This window comes from Tinamus guttatus, unplaced genomic scaffold (assembly GCF_059628265.1).
Source record: "Tinamus guttatus ecotype Peru unplaced genomic scaffold, ASM5962826v1 Tinamus_guttatus_pri_ptg000133l, whole genome shotgun sequence".
Taxonomy (NCBI): Eukaryota; Metazoa; Chordata; class Aves; order Tinamiformes; family Tinamidae; genus Tinamus; species Tinamus guttatus.
In genome coordinates, this window is record NW_028288667.1 from 2,716,471 (window position 1) to 2,739,368 (window position 22,898).

General features: G+C 43.0%; 1 protein-coding gene across 1 annotated transcript in view; it reads left to right on the top strand.

The window, feature by feature from the left end:
- Positions 1 to 22,898, top strand: part of THSD7B (thrombospondin type 1 domain containing 7B) — a 228,588-nt gene that overhangs the window by 51,033 nt on the left and 154,657 nt on the right. The window contains exons 4-8 of the mRNA XM_088521788.1: positions 3,110 to 3,352; positions 8,303 to 8,439; positions 14,844 to 14,892; positions 18,169 to 18,317; positions 19,694 to 19,891. Coding sequence (XP_088377914.1) covers positions 3,110 to 3,352; positions 8,303 to 8,439; positions 14,844 to 14,892; positions 18,169 to 18,317; positions 19,694 to 19,891 — 776 coding nt within the window. The remainder of the gene's footprint in view (positions 1 to 3,109; positions 3,353 to 8,302; positions 8,440 to 14,843; positions 14,893 to 18,168; positions 18,318 to 19,693; positions 19,892 to 22,898) is intronic.

The following is a 22,898-nucleotide window of genomic DNA, read 5'->3' on the forward strand; positions in this document are numbered from 1 at the left end:
TTTTTTTTTTTTGCCTCTCATTTCTTCCGCTTTTATTAAAAGCATCCACAACAAATGAATAATTATTGCTTTTTTCATTCCAATAATGGTAACATTTAAAAATATTGTCTGGTGAAAACTGGACTCCTTTCTTGTGTTTTCAAATTGTGCTGAAAGCCACCACTTCCATAGCCCCAAGATTTAAATGTCTGTCTGGGCAACCCAGATATAAGCGTGTATTTATTTTTGCTTGAGGCAGGCTCTGGTGCGTTGCGTTTTGGAGGCTGGTTCAGGGCACGTCCCGCGTCCCCTGCGCCCTGCTCGGCGTGCGGCCGGCCGTGCTCCCGGTGCCACCGTCCTGCACCATCGGCAGAAGGGGCGGCTGCTTGTGCTGCCAAGGAAGCCTCAGCTCTACAAATTTAGTATGTGTCATCATGAGTCTCCAAAATGGCCTTGGCAGATCTTGAGGGCCCGAAAATACGTCCCAAATCCTCGCAAGTGCCTCTTGCCAGCTTCCTGAGGGGAAGACGGGTTTGGATCCTGTTAGACACTGCGAGACTGCTTGCGTTGGAGGGTGATGGTGTTAGCCAAGGAGCGGGAGCAGGCGGTTATCTGAGTAGTCTGAAAAGTTTCATAACTCGGGAGGTTTTCTTTGCTTTAGTGTTCCTTTTTTTTTGTGCGTGGCTTGTTCCTCCTTCAGTGCCCAGGGAGGCAGAGGGGTGACTTGGGTGACAGTCTTTGCTCTCTGACTGACTGACCTTTATTAAAACACAGGCACTTAACCTATATCGTGGAAAAAAAATGTAGTTTTACAGTATCAGTCCGTGCAATGCAAAGGTACCAGTTGTGTGAGTAGCTTATTATAGAACAGTCATCAGGTTGACCCCCAAAAGGGAGACCTAGATAGGTTAATATGCAGAAAATGAGGCTGCAGACAGCAGTTACACAGTAACTCCCCTTCCCAAGGCTTCCCTCCTCCTCTCCTGTGCACCCTGCTTGTTTGGAAACTGCAGTGCAAACATACGTGAAGCAGGAGGGCAAGGGCTGCCTTGCATGCCTGGGCTTTGCCTGTTTTAGGCTGCCCTAAATACATCTGTGACATGAAAGATCGTGTCTGGATGTAGTGCGAGAGGAAGCAGCGTGTTTTTGCGTGTGCTCTTTGTGTTACTCAGTGTCACGATTAATTTGACTTCTGCACTTTGAATGAACAGGTACAAGTTAATTAGGCTCCCATTCTGCGAGGCTGTTCCACGTAACGCGTTCTCAAAAGCATCTCCTCGAGCAGAAGAAAAGCAGGGTGGAAGCTGCCAGCTCCATGTCTTGTTCACCTCAGTGCCAACAAAATTCCCTCTTTTGTGGTGGGAGCAGGGGAGGGATTTCTAGGGAAAGACACAGGTGTTTGGCCTTCCTGGCCTTCGGAGCGGGAATTGCTGGACAGAGGTGCCTTCTGTGGCCAGTGCTGGCGTGTGTGTGAATCCATACGTATGGAGGGCTTCTCTCTGGCCAAGAACTGGGGTAAGCAATATGCATTTAGAAGAAGACCCCAAAGCAGATCTGTAAAGACCTACTTTTCTTCAGGATTTCAGTAAAGATCAGGCCAGATTCCAGTCTCATTTCAAAGCAGTGCAGCCCTGAAGGTGAAAATAGTTTTTCAGAGTGAAGATGAAACTTAGGTGGCTTTAAAACATTGGCTATCCTCTGCCCTGCATTATTAGATTGGGTCTATCTAGTTTTCTAGCAGTTTTCAGGTGTATGATTTATATTTGCAAGTATCTTATGTCCTCAAAATCTGTAATCCTGTGTTTGACCTTTGTAAGAACCGGACCAGTCTGTCAATTGTAAAGCTGGTGAATGTCCAGTGTCTCCTCTGCTCCCCATGGGATGTTTGCCTCACTTCATACATAATTTATGTTCAAACATACTTTATAAGGAGACAGCCCCTCTACCTTAGACTAAGCTGCTTTTTCCATACCTGTTTCTGCCCTAGCATTTTTTTTCTGGTTTGGTTTGTCTGAGTTATAAGTAACATTAAGTGAGCTGAATAGCTGTTTCTTTGGCACCATCGGTGCAACACTGGGCAGAACACTGGGGGATTCCTAGTTCTTGGCTTGTCCTCATCCCCTTCCTCTCCCAGCGCCTCCTTCCCAACTCTCTGCTGTTCTCGTTATCAAAGATTTTGAGGGTCAAGGAGAGGTTTTTCTCCAGTTTGGGGGTTCGTTGGTGACTGTGGTTGCTGATGGGATGGAAGGAGCGGATTCAGGCCCATGTGGCTGTCGCGGATTCGCGGATGCTGCAGTAAAGGAGTGAGGAAGGACAGTGACCTTGAGTTTGTCTCCTTCCAGAAGCACTTGCTGCATGCAACCACTTTTATATACCTTGAAAAGCTATTGTAACTTTGGGACTTTTTTGTGTATTATTATTAGTATTTTTGCTTTTTGAGACTCTGTTTTGTTGTGTCTTGGTATCAGACTGACCTCTGCAGTAGGGAGCTCGTTGCCCTGAGCCCCACTTTGGTCTCGTAGAAAGGGGAGGAGAGCCAGGGCTGCGAGCGCCGCTGCAGCCTCCCAGCCCTCCCGGGGTTTGCTAGGGCTGGAAGCACCGTGACCTCCTTTCATTGCACCTCTTCCATGACAGAAAGCAAAACCTGGCATAACCAGCCCATGTCTTTGCTGGTGTGTGACTCTGTTCCTGTTTGGGAAAGAGAAAGAGGTGCTGCAGGCCCAGGCTGGGGCGCGGGGAGCGTTGCCTCCCTCGGGGAGCACTGGGCGTCACTAGCCCGCGCTGGGGCGACCACAGCAGTTCTCGTGGGCTCCCCTTGTGTTTTCAGTGCTGGATAAGCGATGAAATTCTGGTTCTTCTCACGCCTGGGTATCGCAGAGCTTTCTGTGTCCCTTTGAACTTGAGGCAAAGCAGACATATTATTTGGAGAGTGCTCAGCATGCTGAGTTGCACCCGTGTTTTCCCAAAGAGCAGCATACCCACTGCATTACAGCTCCGTTTACTTTGAATGCATTGACAGCCAAAGTGACCCTCGGTCTCCTAGTGCGGGACCAGGCCCCGACGGGATGTTTGTAGCCGAAGCCAAAAGCATTAAAACCTGCCCAGCTCCTGTGCCCTTGTCTCCCCACAGCCTGTGCGTGCAGGAGGCCGTCCCGGCGGCGCTGCGGCCGTGCGTGGTGCCGAGGGACTGCGAGACGTCACCGTGGTCTGCGTGGAGCCCCTGCTCAAGGAACTGCAGCACGGCCGGGCCGGCCCCCGGCCTGCGCCGCCGCCGGCGCCGCGTGGCCACCGTGGCGCTGGGCACCGGCCGCAGCTGCCCCGCGCTCGAGGAGACGGAGGCGTGCGGAGGAGGAGAGCTGCCGCCCTGCCCCAGGTACCGAGGCCGCCGCCGGGCTGTGAAAACATTGCTGTGTAATTGCTGATCATTATTAGCGCTATCACTTACTAATAATACACTTCTGATGGTTGCTATTAGCTGTTCTTGCAGCAACAGTGATTACAGTTCTACATAGAAATAAGTTGAAATTATAGATATTGTTGATTCTGTTTTAGAAGATTTCCTCAGCTGCTCCAATCCTGGGCAGGTCTCCATAGCTCTGCTTTTGCTGCCTCTGAAAACATAATCTTCCTTAATGCTTCCCCTTCATCTCCTCCTAAAAAAATATGTCAGTCCTCCTTGAGGAAAATGGGAACTGATGGGGGGTAACAGACCAGTCTTTATGCAGCTCTATTGCAGGCACTTCTTAAAATGAAGAAAACTTTGCAGTCCCCGAGCGCTTGCTTGGTTTGCCTCAATCTTGGCTCTGGCGAGAGGTGAGGATCTAATTTCCTTTCTCTCTGCAAATCCATGCCATTATGCTTGGCCAGGGTAGCGTAGAGAGGGCCTCATTTGCTTTGCAAAGAAGATAAAACATTGCTTAATTTTTCATGTGAAATGTTCTGGGGTTGACTGCAAAATGCTTCAAGACTGATAACATTTTAGATACGTGTAGTCAAATCTCACTGCATTTAATAGAAAGACTATGAAGTGAAGAAGCCGTGAGTTTGGTAGGTGCTGCCCAAATCGTTGCTGGCGCCCTTGCGAGATGCATTCCCTGGAAAGTTGTAACCTGTAAAAGTGTCACTATGTTATTGAGTTCTTTTAGAATCAAATGCTGATCATTTTTGTGCACCCTGCTAGCAGAAGAGAGGAAGTGTATAAGAAAAAAAATCTGTTTCTTGATTAGTTCCTATGAAAAAGCTCTTAGGGGGTGATTTTTGCTCCTGTGCGAATGCATATCAATTTCAAAGACAATAGCTGGCGAGATTGCCGCGCTGATTCGGCTGCAGGTGACACCTGATTGGGGTATGGTGGCTCCCGGGTAATCAGGAGGAGACAGACGTGTCTGTCCCCAGCCACTCGGCTCTCGTCTTTTTGATCCTGCAGGGAATTGAAGTGCGAGTGATGGCAAGGCCTCGGAGCAGAGCCAGCAGAGTCCCCAAGGGGAGGAGCTGCAAACAGCGGGTGGTTTTGTCATGAGGCCACTCTTGGTAGAGCCGGAGAGCTGGTGCTCTGTGAGAACAGCACGGTGCTTTACCACAATTTCCACAAGTGCTGGGTCTTCAGCCTTCCCATCCCGGCCATGCCTGTACACTCTCAGGCTGGCTAGCAAAGTGGTGTGGGAACTGCCATAAACTGTCCAAGGAGCCAGCCCGGAATGTTAGCATGAGGTGTACGGGCTTACACAGCCATCGGACCAGCAGGATTTCAAACTGCCTGTGATATTTTGCTATTTCTAGGGTTTCACTTTGTTGAAAATGCAGTTGATAGACTATGAACTTTACTCACTATGCAGCTTTAGAAGGAACTTTGCAAGAGCTGCCTAGGAAGGAAACTTCTCGTTTAGCCTCTCACCGCAGCAGAGGGCGTCGGGAAGGGAAAGGCTGTGAAACTGCAGGAGGTTTAGCAGGAACTACCCGCTCTAGTGCTCTGTGGCAGAGTGGTTTTATGTTAACCAAGAGAAGAGAAACACTTCTGAGCATGTTACCTATGTATCAACAGCCAGGATGGGATGTTTTCTGTGTGTATCACAGCTAGAGCCTGGGAAGGGGTGACTGGGCTAACGGAGCCGTGCAGGAGCCCTGTGCTGCAGAAGAAGGTCATGCTAATCCTTGGCGCAGGAAGCCCTTCTGATACTCCCGTTCTTATTTGAGCATTCTCTTTTTGCACGAATACGTTGAATTGAAGGTGCCTCGTTTGTTGCTTTGCTAGGCAGCTTGCTTTCTTTTTTTGCCTTGTAAGAAGAAAATGAATTTAAGGAAACTCAGTGTCAAAAATTAAAGGATTTCTCTTTCATTAGTGACGTCTCAATGTAAGGCTGTCTTTCTGGTTGAATTTGAGTTACATGTAATCTGGTTAGTTTTAAAGTCTTTAGAGTAGGTATTTTATTTACTTTCCCAGTTCCCAGGAAGTTGCTCTAAGCCCTATAGCCTGAAGGGACCGAGATGGTGCTAAATATTAGTAAGATACTGAGTGCTTATTTGTTGCATAGACGTCAATGAGTCATCACTTTAAAAACAATGTTTTATATTGTTTTATCCTTGATGTGCAACTTAGATGTTCACTGGGAATAGATAGATTTTCCAGAATTATGATTATGTGTTTTAATCTTTCATTTTGGTTGTAGTTGCTATGTTACAAGACAGGGATTTAGAGAAAAAAAAAAAAAAACCTCTCTGCTTTGTTGGAGATTCAAAGGTTTTCAGAAGCTAAATGGTGGAAAATGGGAAAAATTTTAAGATTTGATTTTTACAGAAGGCTTGCGGTTAGTTCTTCACTAATTACAAGCAGTGTTTAAAGTTAAACAGAGGTTATGCAGTCAGTCTTAGTAATGCTAACTGCGTGTGTGGTGCCTCATGGGTGGGCAGTAATGGGAAGTATCAGCTACTCCGCTTAAAAGTCTACGGAGATTCTGCTGCAAAGGAGTGTCCGAGACCCCTGCTTCCTCCCCAGACAGGTCTGAGCTAGGGTTGTGCCCTCCGTGGGAGAACACTAGGTCAGAGATGTTTCCAGGGTAGCTGCTCGTTAAAGAGCACCAGCAGCTAATGCTTATGACCAGAATTGTTTATTTTTTGCTAAAATTCCTCACATTGAGGGCCTGTCCAGCTGGAACAAGCAGGATGGGTTGGACAGACAGTGGCTCCGGAGTTGCCCACGGAAGAGCCGGCACCTGCTCACGAAGGCACCGCTCCGCAGCGGAGTATCCGCTTGCTCCGGGGCGAAATCCAAAGGGATTTTTTCAGATTCAGAGGCTGATGAGGTTTAATTATCTCTATGCTCAGTTGTAGTTACTTTGCATAACTTTAATCACTGATGGCCTAATTTTCATACGTGTTAACTCCCACAGTTCACACTGAATAACAAAGCAGGTGCTCACACCTTCCAAACCGAGTCTTTAGGGGCCAGAATTCACAGGTGACTGCCTAAGCTAGGGATTGATGATGGATTTTGCCTTAGTCACTTAATTATTGTTTTAAGAAGTACTTCCCTGAAGCAGGTATTTCCATGCTTGAGGGAAGATGCATGTGCTTTGTGTTTAGCTTCCTAGTTTTGAAAATGCAGCCCCAAAAAGTCTGTCCTGAAGGGCTGCGGAGGAGGAATGCCGGAGGAGGCACCGCCTGCTTTGCCTTCCCAAGGCCCGGGAGGCTGCATTAGCTCTGCACACTCAAAACATGCAAGGAGGAGTTGCACAGAAGAAGGGATTCATGGCTGTGCTTTATATGTTGTGGGAGTTCAATTATTTCAGGCTTGTCAGGTAAAAAGTGTATTTTCTGTGTCGGTAGTAAGCCCTGTGAGCGCATCTGAATTTGCACGTGGTGCTGTGTAGAATTTAAGAGAACATGACAGCTCATCTGAAAAGTACCTGTAAAATAAAAGTAATTGGCAGCATTCACAAGCACTTTCTGTGAGTATGTAACAAAATTCATGAACGTTTTGTGGTTAGAAATCATTCTTATGCCTATATTTGCCAAAATAAATTGCTATGTGAACACTGTTGTGTGCTCAGGCAAACTCATGTATTTATTTTTCATAGAGTTTTGAGGTGTGTGTTTCTTGGCAGTAGCTGTTGTCCTATAGACAGGCAACAGGTATTTGCTATGGAGAGGGCACAGAGTTACAAGACGGAGACTTTTCCCATGGATTTATCCAGCTGGAGCCTCCAGCAGTCAGTCATCAGGGCAGCAAACGTGGCATTTTAACAGCCTGTGGAGCTGATGTAAGAGGACAGGGCATTTGTTTTGAGGAAAGAAGGAAATTATTTTGCACATATTACAGCAGTAAAAAGTGTATGGAGAGAGTAAACTGTGGAATATATAAAAGCAGGATATAAGGCAGCAGGAATGTAAAGAGATTGCTTACCAAAAGCAGTGTTTCCTAAGATTTGAAGGCAGGGAGCTGCAGGAAGACTTTAGCTCTTGTTTTCTGGGCTGATACTGTGAGCTATTAATCAAAATGAATTGTATCTGTGCAAACTGCTCTGTCAGAAATCTGCCCTCCCTTTCGAGACCCGGCAGTTTTCCCTTTCCCTGGTAGGCAATACTGCTTTCCTTACAGTTTACTATGTTCTTTCTGACACTTCAGTCGGAATGTAGCAATGACAGTTGTTCATATAGCGTTCCCATATTTGTGCCCAGGAACGTTACCCTTTCTCGAAAAGCATGTTCTTTTGGGGTGAACTGAATATAGAACAAAAATGTTTTTTGCTAGATCTTGCTGTACATCACAACTCCTAGAAAGAAAAATATGAGAACTCAATTACTTTAGTCAATTCCTTGAAAGAATTAGTAAGACTCTGGGTCTTTATAAAGCCGTCACATATAGAAACACTGCCCAGTGCTTGGAGCTCCCTTAGTGTATGAAGGGTTTTTGCTATTAAATGCACTCCAGAACAAGATGTTTCATTACTGGCCAGGAGAGGTGGGTTAGTGCTTTGAGCACAGGGTAGAGAATTAATTTTCACACTTAATCAAACCTCTTAATCTTTGTTCCCTTTTTTGCACCCTCCTCAAAAGGTGTTGTCAGGGTGATTTAGTGTTTTGGGATGCTTTGGAGATTAGTACTATGTGAAAAGTTTTACAAGTATTACTAGCAAATGACAAATATTTAGCAGGCACAGATTTAATATCTAACACGTTTCCAAACAGTCTGTGTTTCTAACGGGGAAATGTCCCTGCAAAGAAGAAAGCAATTTGCATTCCGAAGACCTCCGTTTTTTTCATCTCACAAACTACCGCTCCCGTTTCCAGATCTCCTGTTTTGGTGACTTTTCTTCTCCTCGCGCAGGTTCTCCTGGAGGACGTCGGAGTGGAGGCGCTGCCAGGTGTCGCGGCGGGAGCGCGGGCGCTGCGGGGGCGGCCTGCAGACCCGCGACGTCTTCTGCGCCCAGCTGCCCGCGGGCCCCGGGCACCCTCTGCACCCAGGTTCGTGCTCCACGCCGGGCCACTGCGTCCCGCAAGCAAAAACATCCCCCAACCCGTCGAGGCTACGGACGTGCAGGGTGCAGAGCAGGGAGAAAGAGCTAAATTGTGGCTTCCAGTCCTCCTTGTAATTGAGTTCCTGTCTTGTATATCATGCAGCCCAGCCCCCTGGTAGCTGAAGCCATTTATCTGTATTTTTAGGCCTGGTTTAGAGTACAAAATAAGATGTCGCACTCCATTCTGGGTATGGCCTCAGTCTCGGCTGCAAATTCATACACAGTCTTTCTGTTGATTTGAAGGGGAAAGCCAAAATAATATTGTCACAACTTCTGAGTAGACAGACAGTTTTTGGACTCTGGAAGTGAGTTATTTTCCTTTTAGAAGAATAATGAGTAGATACAGATGCATGATGAATAATTCATCTTGGTCTATTTTATTTACTGTATGTAGTGCTCCTGCAGAATATGCTTTTGAATGGACATGGCAAGATAATAAGAACACAACATCATCCCTTAGATTTATTTGCTTACAAAGCCAAAGCAAATGTTTCCTTGGGCACCCTGTGTGTCTTAGCATCCTGCACAGACACTAAGATTGTAGAAAACCAGACCTATTTTGATCTCTGTTCAGCCCATACATAGTTCCTGCTTCACTTTTTCCTTGCATCTACCTTGCTCTCCTAACGTGAAAGAGACTCTGTTGTTCCTCATGAGCAGGCAATGCACATGGCTTTCCAAGTAAGAAAAGTCTTCTCTTGGTGACAGGAGCCAGCATTTCATGACTGGCTCGTCCTTGTGAGCACCTCTGATCCAGGAAACCACTGTGGGGCAGGTCGGTGGGTGGTAAACTTTGGCTTTCTGACTTGACTCACTTTAAAAATAATTAAAAAATGATATTATGAGTTACTCTAGAAGACCGGTGTCTGAAACTCTTAGATCACGGTAATTGGCAATCAGATTTGTGCTATATGTTCAGTGCATGCTCACTTGTAGGTTTTCCTTTTGTTCAAAGTTCAATATAAATTAAAAATTGCAAGCCCTTTACTCACTGGAAAGAAAACTTGCTCTTTCTTACTATTCTGGTGGTTACTTCTATAAGAACAAATCAAAATTATTAGCAACTTAAAAACCAAACAGGTACAATAATTGCACAAGGTATAAATTATTTCCACTGTTCTGAGGCAATACTGCTAATTTGCAGTAGACCTCGGAAAATAAGATCACCAGCAGTATAGCAAGATACAAATATAAAGAAGGAAAAACCAGTGTCCTTCCCTACTGTTCAGTAATATTCAGTGTCTCTCATTCACTGGTTACTGGCTGATTATTTTTTTTTCTTCGAGTAAATAAGGAGTGATGGCTTCTCTTGCCTCTTTTTGTGGTAGTCTGAATTGATAGAATAGTTTTATTCATCATTGGGATATCTCATATTTTATTCTACTGTTTTTCAGTGCTGGGGTGAATATGGGGAAGCTAATCCTTCTATGCTTAAGCTAATGCAGAGTCTAGACGCTACTAACAAAAATACAGTAGTTTTTTTATGGCCTTAAAGAGATCATTCAGTAAGGTAACAAGTGAATCTAACAAGATATTACTGCCTGCCACAGTGGATACGCTTCCATAGAGTATTTGTACCTAAGCACAGTGACATATGTAAAATAAGATTTTGTCCCATGGTGTCTCCAGCAACATTCTTGAATAATATATATTGAATTGTTCTTGGAGACAGGTACCATGTGTGAAATATTTGTATATATTGCTCCAAGCTCTTTTATCCCTGCGGGGTATTTCTCTCTTTCATTTGGTCAGTTTTCTCCTCTGTTTCTTTTATTAAAACAAGTATATTTAAATTTGAACTCCTGTTTTCTTGAGTCCCTGTATGTCAGTGATTCAGAAGGTTAAGTCTACTTGAAATATTTCTGGTTTTTTGATCATATAATTCTGAACTGAAAATACTGAAAAGGAATAATATTCATCCTGTTATTATTTCAGAAATATATTGATAAGATTTCTGCAATGAGATTTCTGCAATAAGATTTCATATCTTTCTCCTGATGAGGTGACCCAAGTCATCCCTGTGATGACTCCAGTCTAGTTAGTTATTGCCTAGGCATCAGGGAGGAATTCCTTACTGGTAACGTGGCCGATAAGTGGGAGGAACTTTTCCTGCTTGCCACAAGATTGCAAGGTAGTCTGACTGACCACGTTTGTTAACAAAGTGCCTTAAATTGTTTTTCTATTCAACTTTCACCTAAGAAACCATTTTTGTGCTATTCTATTTTCATATCAATAAATAATTTGAAGTATTTTTTCCGTACCAGCTGTAGCTGAGTTTATGATCTGCTGTTTGGAGACTTTCTGCCTCCAAATCTATGAATCGCTGTCTTGCAATCCTTGAAGTCCTTTACAATATTATTGCATTCAGAGACTCTGCCATATGTCTAGATGAAGTGGATAGGGAATGCTTGGTAAGTGTTTGAAGTACCGTGTGATTCAGGTACCTGTATCTCAGTGTGTATACAGATAAGTCATACAAGGATATTGATAAAAACCTAGGACTACCCTATTTCACATGCTAGCTAGTCTGTCCATCCAAGGAATCTACATTGCTATTCAGCTGTAAGACTTAGTTAATTTTACATAATTAAGTTTAAAACGATTCCTTTTTTTTCCCCCCTTTAAGTATCTCACTGAAATTTTTAAAGCATATAGATTTATAAGGCTTAATTTTCACTGAAAGGTAGTCACCTAATGCATGATTTATGGTCATTCATTTAATATCCAGAGACAGAAGCAGCAAATGAGTTTGAAATGATGTTGGTTTTGAGGAGGAAACAAGTTTTGCACAAAAAGCAGTTCATAGAAAGTGAACAACCCTGCATTACTGCCCCAGTCTGTCCTGTCTTCCCATCATCTGAGGATGCTTCCTGTTCTCAGAAGTGCCAAACGTAGAGAAAACTCTAGAAATAAACAGTGGTGGCTACCCTTGCTAGTACTGCTTTGTAAATATAAATCTGTTTACTTACATAGAAGCTCTAGCACTTCAACATAAAGCAGCAGCTCAGATCTTCACCTTATTTTCAGAGCTGCATATTGCTAGCATAGAATAGGGATATTCACCCTTCTTTGAATGTGTTTTTTTTCTGGAGCAAGGGAAGATTTTGAGAGTGTAGATTTTTATAAATATATTCTGAAATGCAATAACATTAGATAATTGTTCAAGTGATTTTCCACAAAAAAATTGAGAAATGTGCATGAGCATCACTAACTCTCACAATCCCCAGTGTACTGAAAAATATATACACCTGGGAGAAGTAAGGACAATTATAAAGTGATCAATTTATGCAGATTCTTTCCTCATTTGAAGATGGAACTGTTCTTGCTTCCCCAGTTACATTAAATATGTCCATTAATGTAGGAATCACAGTTCTTTTAGAGTGCAGGGACAGTGTCTGTGTGCATGTTCATATTGTTAAGGAGCATACGAAGTGCCTCTGTGTGGCACTTCAGGAATTTTTGCCTTCTGTTCTGGAAGCCAGGGTATATCCATTTGTTTTTTAATTAAATTTTGCTTTTGGGATATTTCTAGAGATTATAACCCTTTATCTGTAGTCTAGGGGATAACATCCTTCATGCAGTTCTCCAGAAGTGTCATCTGTCTTATCTGAACTAGTTACGGGTCATTCCTTGCTCTCCCTGGTGACTAGGATTGCCATTTCCTCCATCTTTTTGTAGCTTTCTAACTAGGGATCTGCGGGCCCTGTCATTTTTTCCTAAGATTTGTGCTTTATATATCTTGACATTTTTTCTTTTTTACTTCTTTGAATGAGATCCAATTTACCTCTCACTTTCAGAATTTTCTTATAAAGTTATTGGAGCCTGTCTGCTTAAGTTTTAATTATAGGACTGAAAAGACCTTTGTGAAATGCTGTTTTTCCTTGAGACTTCTTTATTGTTTTTCCAGCATAGTAAACTTCGCTAATAAAATTTATCTCATATCACCACCTCAACAAAAACTCCTCATTCTCCAGTCTTCTTAATATCGTAATTTTCCACCTGAAAATCCACATTTAATTCTCATACATGTAGAGAAGCTGTAGAAAACTGCTTAATATTTGTTTGCTTAATATTTGTCTCCATTGTACTAGTTCTATAATATTTCTTTCTTTGCTTTTGTGTACAGATTGATACAGATGTCAGAGAATGATGCAAGTAGCTAGCTGATCACTCCTCTCGATCCTGACATAACTCCATTTTCCTTCCTATTAAAAATAAGTGAAATATCATTCTAGAACAATAAGCTAAATCCTTAAATACAGACCATCCATTATCCAGATATTGCTCAGATTCCTTTTTTTCCCCTAAAAGTTAAAAGCTCTTCAAATGCTTCTCCTAATGCAATTTTCATCCCTCTTAACCCATCAAAGGCTGCATATTGATTTAATTGAAATCCCCCAACCAAATTCCTTACCTGTCCATAACAAAACATATTAAAATTCCTAGTAAACTATGGAAAAGAGTCTTGAGCCCACTTAAAATGTATAGGGCTATTTTTCCTTTAGGTGATTTTTGATTTGAGTGTATCTTCTTTCCTATTCTTCATATTATATTTTAAGACAAAAGAAATAGATTTGTGAAACTAATGATTTATCAAACTATTTTTCCATAATTCAGTGCCTCTTTGGAGTTGCTCTGAGGTGTATTTGAGGACTCCTGTCTTTCACTTCCTATGTTATTATGGATTTATTCTCATACCTTCTGCTCTTTTATTTTGCCTTAAAATACACATCTTCACCTCCTCTCTTCGGGTACGCTCCGTTTCTTTATGAGGATGCCATGTCTTTTCCTGCAAGTTCCTCGTTCTGCTCAGAATCCTGCTCTTGCAAGACCCACCTTCTGGGGGATCAACGTGTCACACCGGTGACGTGGCATCTGCTCAGGAAACTTTGCAGGTGGCGAAGACGCTTGGGACGCGGCAGACGGCAGGGAGCAGGGCTGCTGGCGTCCTCGGAGCGTGACTGCCGTGCCAGCCTCCGCTTCCCAGCGCTCCGAAACGGGCGCTTGTGCAGGTTCTTTGCGTTCAGGATGTCACCTTCTCGCCTAGCTCTTGGGAAAGGGCTGCGTGGTTGTGGCTGAGGGGTCTGGAGCAGTTGGCCATGGGTATGTGCTGGGTGTGAGCCCTGCCTTGTGTTAAATGAGCGCTTGTTTCCAAATATATTCCAGCCTCTGTGCTGCAGGAATGGAAAGATGGACTCATTCTAAGGAAATCAGAATTTAGGGAGTCTGATGCTTAAATCCTGGTGTCTCTGTCTGGTTCATGAAAGGGAGTAGGTCAGAATGGGCTAGTCATGAGAAAACTTGGCTAGGACCAAGGTAGCTGCTGGTCCCCAGTGGCACGAGCAGCGTCTGGCTGGCGCTGCAGCGGCAGATAACCCAGCATGTAGATTAGGGGATCGACTTCACCCTAACCCCTCTTTCTTGCTGGCCTCAAAATAACCAAAATACCCAAGAATCTCCTTTACCCTAAACTAGTTATTTATTGTCCGTATGACCTAACCAGTTAGAAAAGATGAAAAATACCTCTGAAGTGCAAAATATATTCAGGTAAGGCTGCCTCAGATTGCTGGGATGCTGAGTTATTGATCTGTAAGATCACCATACACTGAGCAAAATTTACAAGATTAAAGTCGCATAATGGAAAAATAAATATAGAACAGCTGGCTTATTCAGAAGAACCCTTTAGGAGCGAGACTGCAAATAATTTTATTCAGTCCTTTGGCTTGATGATATTGTTTAAATGTGCATTTCAAAAATTTGAGTTCAAATTCATTAGGGAAATGCAACCTGTGTACTTCAGAAGTATAATATTTTCAGTTCTTTCATGTTTAGAAACTAATTAAGGTGAAATGAAAAGAATACATACAAAAGACTTTGACGGTGAGAAAATGTACTTTCTAAATGTGCCTTTAAAAAGAATATGCCACATTTTGGTCAGCAAGCTACATGGAATATTTATCTAGTCAAAAATACAGGTGTTTATATAGCTCGCTGTGGAATGCAGCAGTTCACAGGGTAGCCCGTCAGTTCACATGAGATACGGGGTTTGAGTTCAGGTCTTCATCTTTGAAATCTGAAAAGTGCAAAGCATTTGTGATTTGTGGTTATTTCCTGCCCCAGCCATTAAATTAGTTTGATTCGAAACTCGATGGTTGGTTTGGGTGATTTGCCTGTTTTGGCACCTCTGCCTCCCTCTTCCCGCTGTCTCTTTTTCTGGGACACTCTCAGCTTTCCACGTCGCCCTGGTCTGGTCAATCGGGCGGCGAGTGCCAGGGGTGCCCTGGTGCTGTGTGAAGCTCCTCACGTTTGCTCTTTCCCTTGATAATTTGTACCAATTCCCCCACTGTGAAGCCAAGGAAGAGCCCAGCTGGGATCAGGATCGCCTGCTACAACAGAACATGTGGACACAGGGAAACTTCTGTTCACCGAGGGGCCAACAGTCTATCTCACTTTAGTAATTTTGCAGGTGTCTTTACTGTTCGGAAACGCATTAAACCATTGTCCCTCTTGGCAATCTGCTATTAACCTTCTTTCGTGCTGTGATTAGCTTTCTCTTCATACTTTGCTTCCTGGCTATTAAGTAGATTTTAATTGATAATAGGACTTTACCTTTGTGTCCTGTGGCTTCCAGACTAATTGATTCCTTTTCGGAGCAGAACCCCCTTTCCATGAGGCGCAGGGTGCGTGAGGCGGTTGGATCGGAGGGGTGCGCACGGGTGCCCCGGCACTGCTGCCCTTGCAGGCCAGCTGAGTCCATTCAGCAGGTCTCCTTTGTCTAATCGTCTGTTTTCACTCTAAATACAAGTCTTTTAGGCTAAAGGAATTACTTTCAAATATTATGCTGGTTAATCCCTCTTATGTTATACACAGGGAGGTGTTTTTATAACACAATTCACTCCCTTGTGATTTTCTCAAGTAATTGCACTTGGTATTGATCCGAGGCCTTTGGTTGGCAAGTCCCGGCACAGGCAGTAAGAACATTTGCAAAGATTCACCATTGCTTTCTTGAATCCACATATTAATTAATTTGACACAGCTTTACCAAAAGATATGGTAAATATCTGGATTCGTTGCCTTGAGATTTGAGTGCTAACTAAATAAAGCCTGTGTCCACAAAGAGAGAGACCTGATGTTCTTTTCTTTTATGCCAGATATATTAGAGGTATTTAGGAATGCCTCACAGGGCTGCTATAATCAGAAGTACGTATATATTTTTGTTGTTGTTGTTTTTGTTGTTATTCTAAAGAGGAAACGAAATTAAGGTCCAGGAAAAAGTTGCTTGCCTCCTGGAGAATGAAAAAAATGAATTTGGAAGGAATTGCTGCAGCCAAACTGCAGCCTTTACGTCCTGACTGGCATTGCCTTGTAACTCAGTATTGGTATGTGTGCCTGCTGCTATGAATACATATGACTATATTTACAGGTAATTTATTTATTGGCTTAAAAAGACATTATGCAAATAACTGTATCAGACCAGATTTTCTTCTTGCAATCTCCCCCAAAATCAGTACCCAGGACCACAGCAAAAATATATAGGGAAACAAGATACTTTAGAACCCAATTTATTATCTCCTGCTGGTAGCAATAACCTGAAAATAACAGCAAATGGTAAAATCCAAACTTCAGGCAGACACTGGTGCTGGGAACAGCTGTAGTCACATTTATAAAGGATAGATTCAATATAACAGCTATAGAAATGTGCAATGTTTCAGAGGCTCCCAGATTAGCACTTGATTGCTTTTTCAAATTTAGTCTATAGATTGAGAAGAAATGATTTTTAAAACATATGAACAAGTGAAATAAATACACTGCTGCTCGAAGCAGAGATATTGGCTCCCCTTCCCACTCTTCTCTTCCCTGGCTCTTGTTTCTACCTTCCTCCTTGCCCCCACGAAAGCAGACTAATACTTTTCCAAAGCCAATAATTCCATTGAAAGCACTCTCTGTAAAGTGCCTTTACAGAGTCCATTACTGCACAGAACCACAGGCTGCCCAGCGCTTAGGGATGGGCGGCGCAGCCTGCTCCTGCGCAGGGACTGCCCTGGGCTGTTCCTGGGCCTTTGCGGAGCGCGGCCCCGCGCGGGCAGACAAGGAAGGTAGGGATTTCCTTCCAAAATAAGGAGTCTCATTGACCTAATAAAAATCACCTGTCCCTTCAACTTGTTGTCCTTGTCCTTCCTTTGTCTTGTTTGCTTTTGCTCACACTGCAATTCACTCAAAGCACTCTAGGTACCCTTGGTTGTCGCTCTTCAGTATCAAGTGCTGGACTGCGGCGTTGTCTAGTAGTAAATTTTATCTAGAGATCCAACAATTAATGTTTCTGTATTAAATTCATACAGGGAAAAGGGACATTGCAATGAAACCTTGAGCAGAGCAGAGAAGGACTGGCTGTAATTCTTTGAGTCGACTAGATGTTCTGAAATGTATTTTTACAATGTATTTCTCCAAGTGAACTCTTCCACCATGCAGTTTTGCCAGGCTTAATGCTGAAAGGCAGGTTGAGTGATGAGTGAGGCTTCTTGGTAAAATAAATACTCTTATCTTTAAAACTCTAATATTTATCTCATTCTGCCCATCACTTTACTTACACAGTCTCTAGAAAAGGTTTGTTTACTTTAGCATTCAGGTGAATTGAATTTATGCTGACTTGTAATCTCTAAATGATCATGTCAAAGGCCATATGGTGTCTCCAAAATCTTTCAGAAAATGATCCTTTTACTAAAGTGTTCTCTTTCAGGTCAGAATTAAATTTCAGCCTTTAATATTTAATCCATCTCTTCTGAGGAGTCAGAATCATAGGCATTGATACTAGTCTTATGTCCCAGCTTCAATTCTTGCAGATAAAAATTTATTGAGATTTTGAGCGTGGAGATCCTGTGTAAAAAAGAGAAAGTGTTTCTCTTTAAATGATTCATTTGCAGGCAGATTGTAAAATATCAACAAAAGAAAAGATTGCTAATATATTGGGCATGCTTTAAAAATCCTTTTCAAGTCAGTCTCATACATGGAAGCAAGGAAAAATAGACATGAAAAAAGAATGAGGATAAAACAAGTTCAGTAGCTATAAAAATTAATGAAGTTGTGGTAATGCCATGGCAAAGTAAACTCAAACAAGCCTTTGCCTTTTGAAAGACTGCTTTGATATTGATTTATCTAAAGAGAGAGCCAAATTCAGCCCATAGTGTAATTAAAATGCGATATCATGTAATGACTCAGAAGATAGATTTAAGAGTTGCCTTCCTCCTTTTGCTGTTTCCCCACTCCCTGTAAGTCAAAAGGTGAGAGAAATAACTTGAAAGCGGAAATCCCTTACAATAAATGGCTGTGCAAGGGGAACGGGGTTTATAGCTTGTGTCGGCACTGTTGGTGCTTGGAAGGCCAAGGGTCTGGCATGGAGCTGAGCCTGCTCCCCCATAGCAACGTGGGGCTTCCCTCCTGGTGCCCCTGTGCCATGGGATGAAGTCTGCGGGTGCCTGGGGATTCAGCTCCAATCCTTTGCTCTGGAATTGTGGAAAATAGGCGCTCAACTTGCCATTAAAGCACCCGCTTGCCACTGCAACTCTCCTGTTGAAGATAAATGACTCGGACAAAGTTTAAGTGCCTTGCTTAAGGGAGGATGAAATTTTTGCAAAATCAACTTTTTCTTTTTTCCCCTCCTTTCCCTGTTAGTTGCCAGACCAGTTCCCGGGAAGCTGTGCCCGGGCCCCGCGCCCGCAGCCTTCCAGGCGTGCAGCGTGCCCTGTCCCTCGGAGTGCAGCGTGTCCTCGTGGGCCGCCTGGGGCCCCTGCGCTCCCGAGACGTGTCCGGAGCGCCCGGCGAGGCGAGGTGAGCGGCGCCACCCGGGCAGCCCGGTGCATTCCTTCTTACTTTAGCTTCCTAGAGAATGAAACTCCTCGGTGTGGAATATTACCTTTGACAGGTTTTTGCAGTTATTCTTGAAAAAAGGGGGTAAGTTTCAGCCCAATTTGGGCCTTTTATCCTACACCGAACTTGTAAAAAGTGGCAGGGAAGGGAGTGAACGTCAGAGTTGGACCTGGGATTCATCGTGCAGCCCTGCCAGGCTGCGGCTGGGACCAACCTGGGAGTCTGTGCCTGGGCTGCGTTTTGCTTAAGTTCTTGGAATAAGAGCATGCAAATATTATTTAATACCCCTCCGGTTCTTAATTGCCTGGAGTATGTATTCCTCGTTTGCAACACATTTAGCTTCAATACAGAATCGAATGTTATTATTTGGGAATTACAATGTTTTCAGAAAAGAAAACTTTTTTTTTTAAGAGATTAGAACTGGTCAGATTTTCTGCAACTGAAAAAAATTAAAAATATATATATTTTAAATATATATATATTAATATATACTATATATATATTAATATATATATTTTTAATGCAGAGTTTTCAAAACCTTTTCTTTTTTAAATTTTTTTGGATTATTTCTTTTTACTAGTAGGAGAAACATGGAGTTCACTCTGTTCTATTCTCTGGAATGTTTCATTTTTTATTTTGTTTTCTGTTTTATGATTACTGCATATTTTCTTTTGCCTTTCTAATTTCTTGGCATTTACATAACAAAACTTGCTGAAAGACTCTTGCATACTGGTTCTGCATTTTATATCGTAGTATGACTTTTGGATTTATTCAGAAGGACATAGATTATGTAAACAATTCTTTCATTATTTTTGTAACCTTTTTCTTCCACTTTACATTTGAATCTACCAATTTAATAGGATGTCATTTCCAAGCAGTCTGATATGCATTATGTATCACAAATCCTTACACCTTTGTAAGGTGGAATACTAATTTCTTGGTAAACGGCTCTGTTTTATCTCAAAATAAGTCTTTTCATTAGTGAATTACCTGGCAGAGTGTAGATGCCTCTTATATCTTACATTTTTTAATGTTTTTTCTTTTTTTTTTCTCTAATGTGGTTGTTATCTTCATATCTGGCTGTTTTGCTATTTTCTGTATTTGGAGATGTGTAAAGTCAGTGATAAGGAAAAGTGAAAAATTTGTGTTCTGGAATTCTCTACCCAGCAGGAGCTTCTGCCTGCAGCCAAGCGCCATCCCAGTTCCAAGTCTTGCTCCCTTGTTTGTGTTCACATCCTCGACTGCTGCGTGCCCTGTATAGTCCTCTTGCTAGCAAATTGCTGACAGAAAGACTTTTTTTTGCAGTTTTTAAGTTAATTCAGTTTCTCTTTTTCCAGGCTTCAGAATGAGACACAGACGTGTGATTGCAGATCCTGTGGGCACTCCGGCAGGTTGTCCACATTTAACTGAAGCTCTTCCCTGTGAAGACCCGGTGTGCTACGAGTGGGTCGTTTCAGAAGGAGTCTGTGTGACTGACCATGGAAAATGTGGGCTTGGACACCGCGTCCTCAAGGCTGTATGCAAGAACTACAGAGGTGGGTAACTGCCTTCTCTTAAAATCCCCATATTTATTGTGCTGCCCTTCAAAATGTTCTTTTGCAATTATTTACAGTAGGTCCTCACTGAATTTTTATGAAGCTGCCGCATTTTGGAGTTGGCTGTGACATTCTGCACAGTGCTAATGCCACCCAGGATTTTGCTTGGAGCCTTCTGGGCTTCTGCTGAGGCCAGAAGCACTATGACCATTAACAAAATTAATCTGGATCCCTGTGTTTCTTCTAGCCTGAGGTTTTGGAGTGCATTTGGAATGCTTATCTCATTTGAACAACCCACTTACAAGATCATGCTAAGGAATGCTTATTTGCGCTGCCAAAATTAATACAAGAATTAGATGTTATATAAATGAGCTGATTGTACAGAGCAATACCTCACTCGCTTGGCAGCAGTTTGAGACCTGCAGCGTGTTCAGTTTACAACTTGTTAATAATGAATAAGTACATTTTGATATGACGTTTACAAACAACCAGCAAGAGCTTATTGCTCGTACATGGTTTGAACTTCAGCCAGGAGTTTCATTCCTTGATAAGGTCAGTGTTGTCAGATCTTTAGATTCAATTACATCGAGCCTGATTTTGCAGTCCTTAGGCACACTGAGGCTGTAGTATCATCTCAAAAGAGGCAAAACTGGAGCGTTAGAGCCTAGTATTATATCTGAGATGGAGAATTTTTCTACTACATGGTGCTTAAACTGAGCACAAGAAATTGTTTCAAGCTGATAAAAAGATGCATTAATTGGTAACTGGTTAAAAATATTTGGTCATTATGAGGCATTATAACCGATAGAATTAAATAAGAGCAGCTTTGCCTGAAGAGCAAAAATTCTTGTGAAATACATTAAGAAATACTTGTCGCTTGTGTGTAAATTCGTGGAAACGCAGCAGAATCTTCAACGGTCACCAAACAACGTAGCCAGAATCCAGTGGAGAGCGGAGAGAAGCGGCTGCTGTGGGAGTGGGGCCTGAGCTTTCTGTGCACCAGCTGGAGAGCAGCTCCAGGGCAAGCACCTAACGTGGCAATGCTCCCTGCTCCTGGCCCAAACTGTGTGCTCGGGGCAAGGCTCCTTGAGGCGTCGTGCCTTTGAGCAGTGTGTCCTTCATGTAAATGTTCAGTGAGATACTTCAGGCCTCACGGTACCCTTTTCATTACTATTTCTCTGTGCATATTCTAGTTGCAATAAGCAGTGCTGGAAGTGTCTTCCCCCGCTCTCTGCTCCCCAGGGCAAACATTGTCACTGTGCTCAAACATTGTCACTGTGCTCAAACATTGTCCACTTCCAATTTAGGAGATTTCACAAGGAAACATCCAGATCACTAGGCAGATTAGGAGCGCTGGTTAATACTACTTTTAAGCTTCTCTGAATCTTTAATCCAGTAGGATAGGACTGTCAACATCCTTAAAGGCGATGTTGAAAATGTCAATTTGTTTATCCTTCTGTCAATCAGTAATACTAATCGCTCTGTGTGTAACCTGTGCTCCTTCTGTAATGTTCTCTTGACAAGATTCCCACTGAAATAATTGGTACATTTTCCATGATAAAAACCGGAGTAAGCAGCATGGCTGCACAGAGTGTTTTGCTTGGGGTAGCTGTCTACCCCAAGGTTGGTAGCAGGAAGATGATAGGAAATCATGAGAAACTGCAAGGCAAATCAGCTGTGGGTAAAACAGCTGAAAACCGAAGGGCTCAGAATTTATACAGAAGGTCAAAACTCTGTGCAAGTGGCTGTGCTGTTGAAAGCATTTTGAAAGCCTCTCTACCTGCGAGACATCTTCCTTCTCCTGTGTTTTAGGCAGGATGCTCTCGTCTCCTGCAGGCCGTCAGCTGAGCTGCCCTCAGGGGCTGCAGGTAGCCAAGCTGGGCGCCCCGTTCGTAGCAGAGAGGCCACAGAGCCTCTTGCTTCTGATTTACAGCAGAGAGGGTAGGTGAGAACATGTGGAGGACTGGAAAGACCGTTGTCTTGTCACTGGGGTTCGCGCTACAGCTGTGAGCTCTTGGTGTCTGGTCCATATTCCTTGAGGGCTCCTCTTCTGTAGGCTCCGAAGGCAGTGGTGTAATTAAAATAGCAAGGAAATAATGGGCAGAACCAGAAGGGAGCTTCTTCAGGTGCATCTTCCAAAGAAAGTCATTAATCAGGCTGTTCGTTAATTAGTTACTAAAGTATTGTGGTGGACAGAGGTTTCCTTGGGGAAACCTGTGAAGCCAAAAGATGATGAGAAGATCTGGAAATCTGGGTGATGCTGCTGACAGTTACATTACGTGGCTCAGTGATGAGGTGCATGGGTGTAGAATTCACATCAGAGACTGTATTGGAAATCTCTTCTTTTTATATTCCCAAAAAGCCTCAAGATTTTTCTCAGAGTTTGTTATTTAGCTTGTTCAGCAAGGAATTGAATAATCGCCTGTCTGTAGGGTATTCCTAATCAGATTGTTGCAAGTGTTTGTCCTCAAAAATTTGGACAGTTTTGATTAGAAGCGCAAAACATCCCTGTGCATTGACTGGATGAAAATAACTCTCTGAAAACTTCCACTTGCTTTCCTTAAATATTGATGCTCAATAGATACAAAACCACAAATACGGTCAAAACCTCCTTATCTTAAAATGCAACTGGACAGTAGCAAAAATGTATTTTTTTTTCATTTTGGAGAATAATCATCTTTCATATACTGTGCCCTTGTAGTGGCTGCAGACGTCTCGAGTAAAGCCCAGTGAAAACACCCTGACACTGCAGCACTCTGAAGGAAACGGAGAGTTAAACTGGCTCAGGGGCAGCAGGTAAAACATGAGTCCCAGCAGGAACTGGCGTGCACGGCTGCTTTCCCCATCTTCCCATTTAGATGCTGAGAAAGACAAGTGGAATCAGCCTGTGAAGGTTGTTTGGCTTCAGTCTGATGGAAGTAGAAACCCTCTTTAGTGTCATTGCACATCTGTATTAGGCTGTTTTAAAACCACACAGTAGACTGAAACCAGGTAAGTGTTGAAGCAC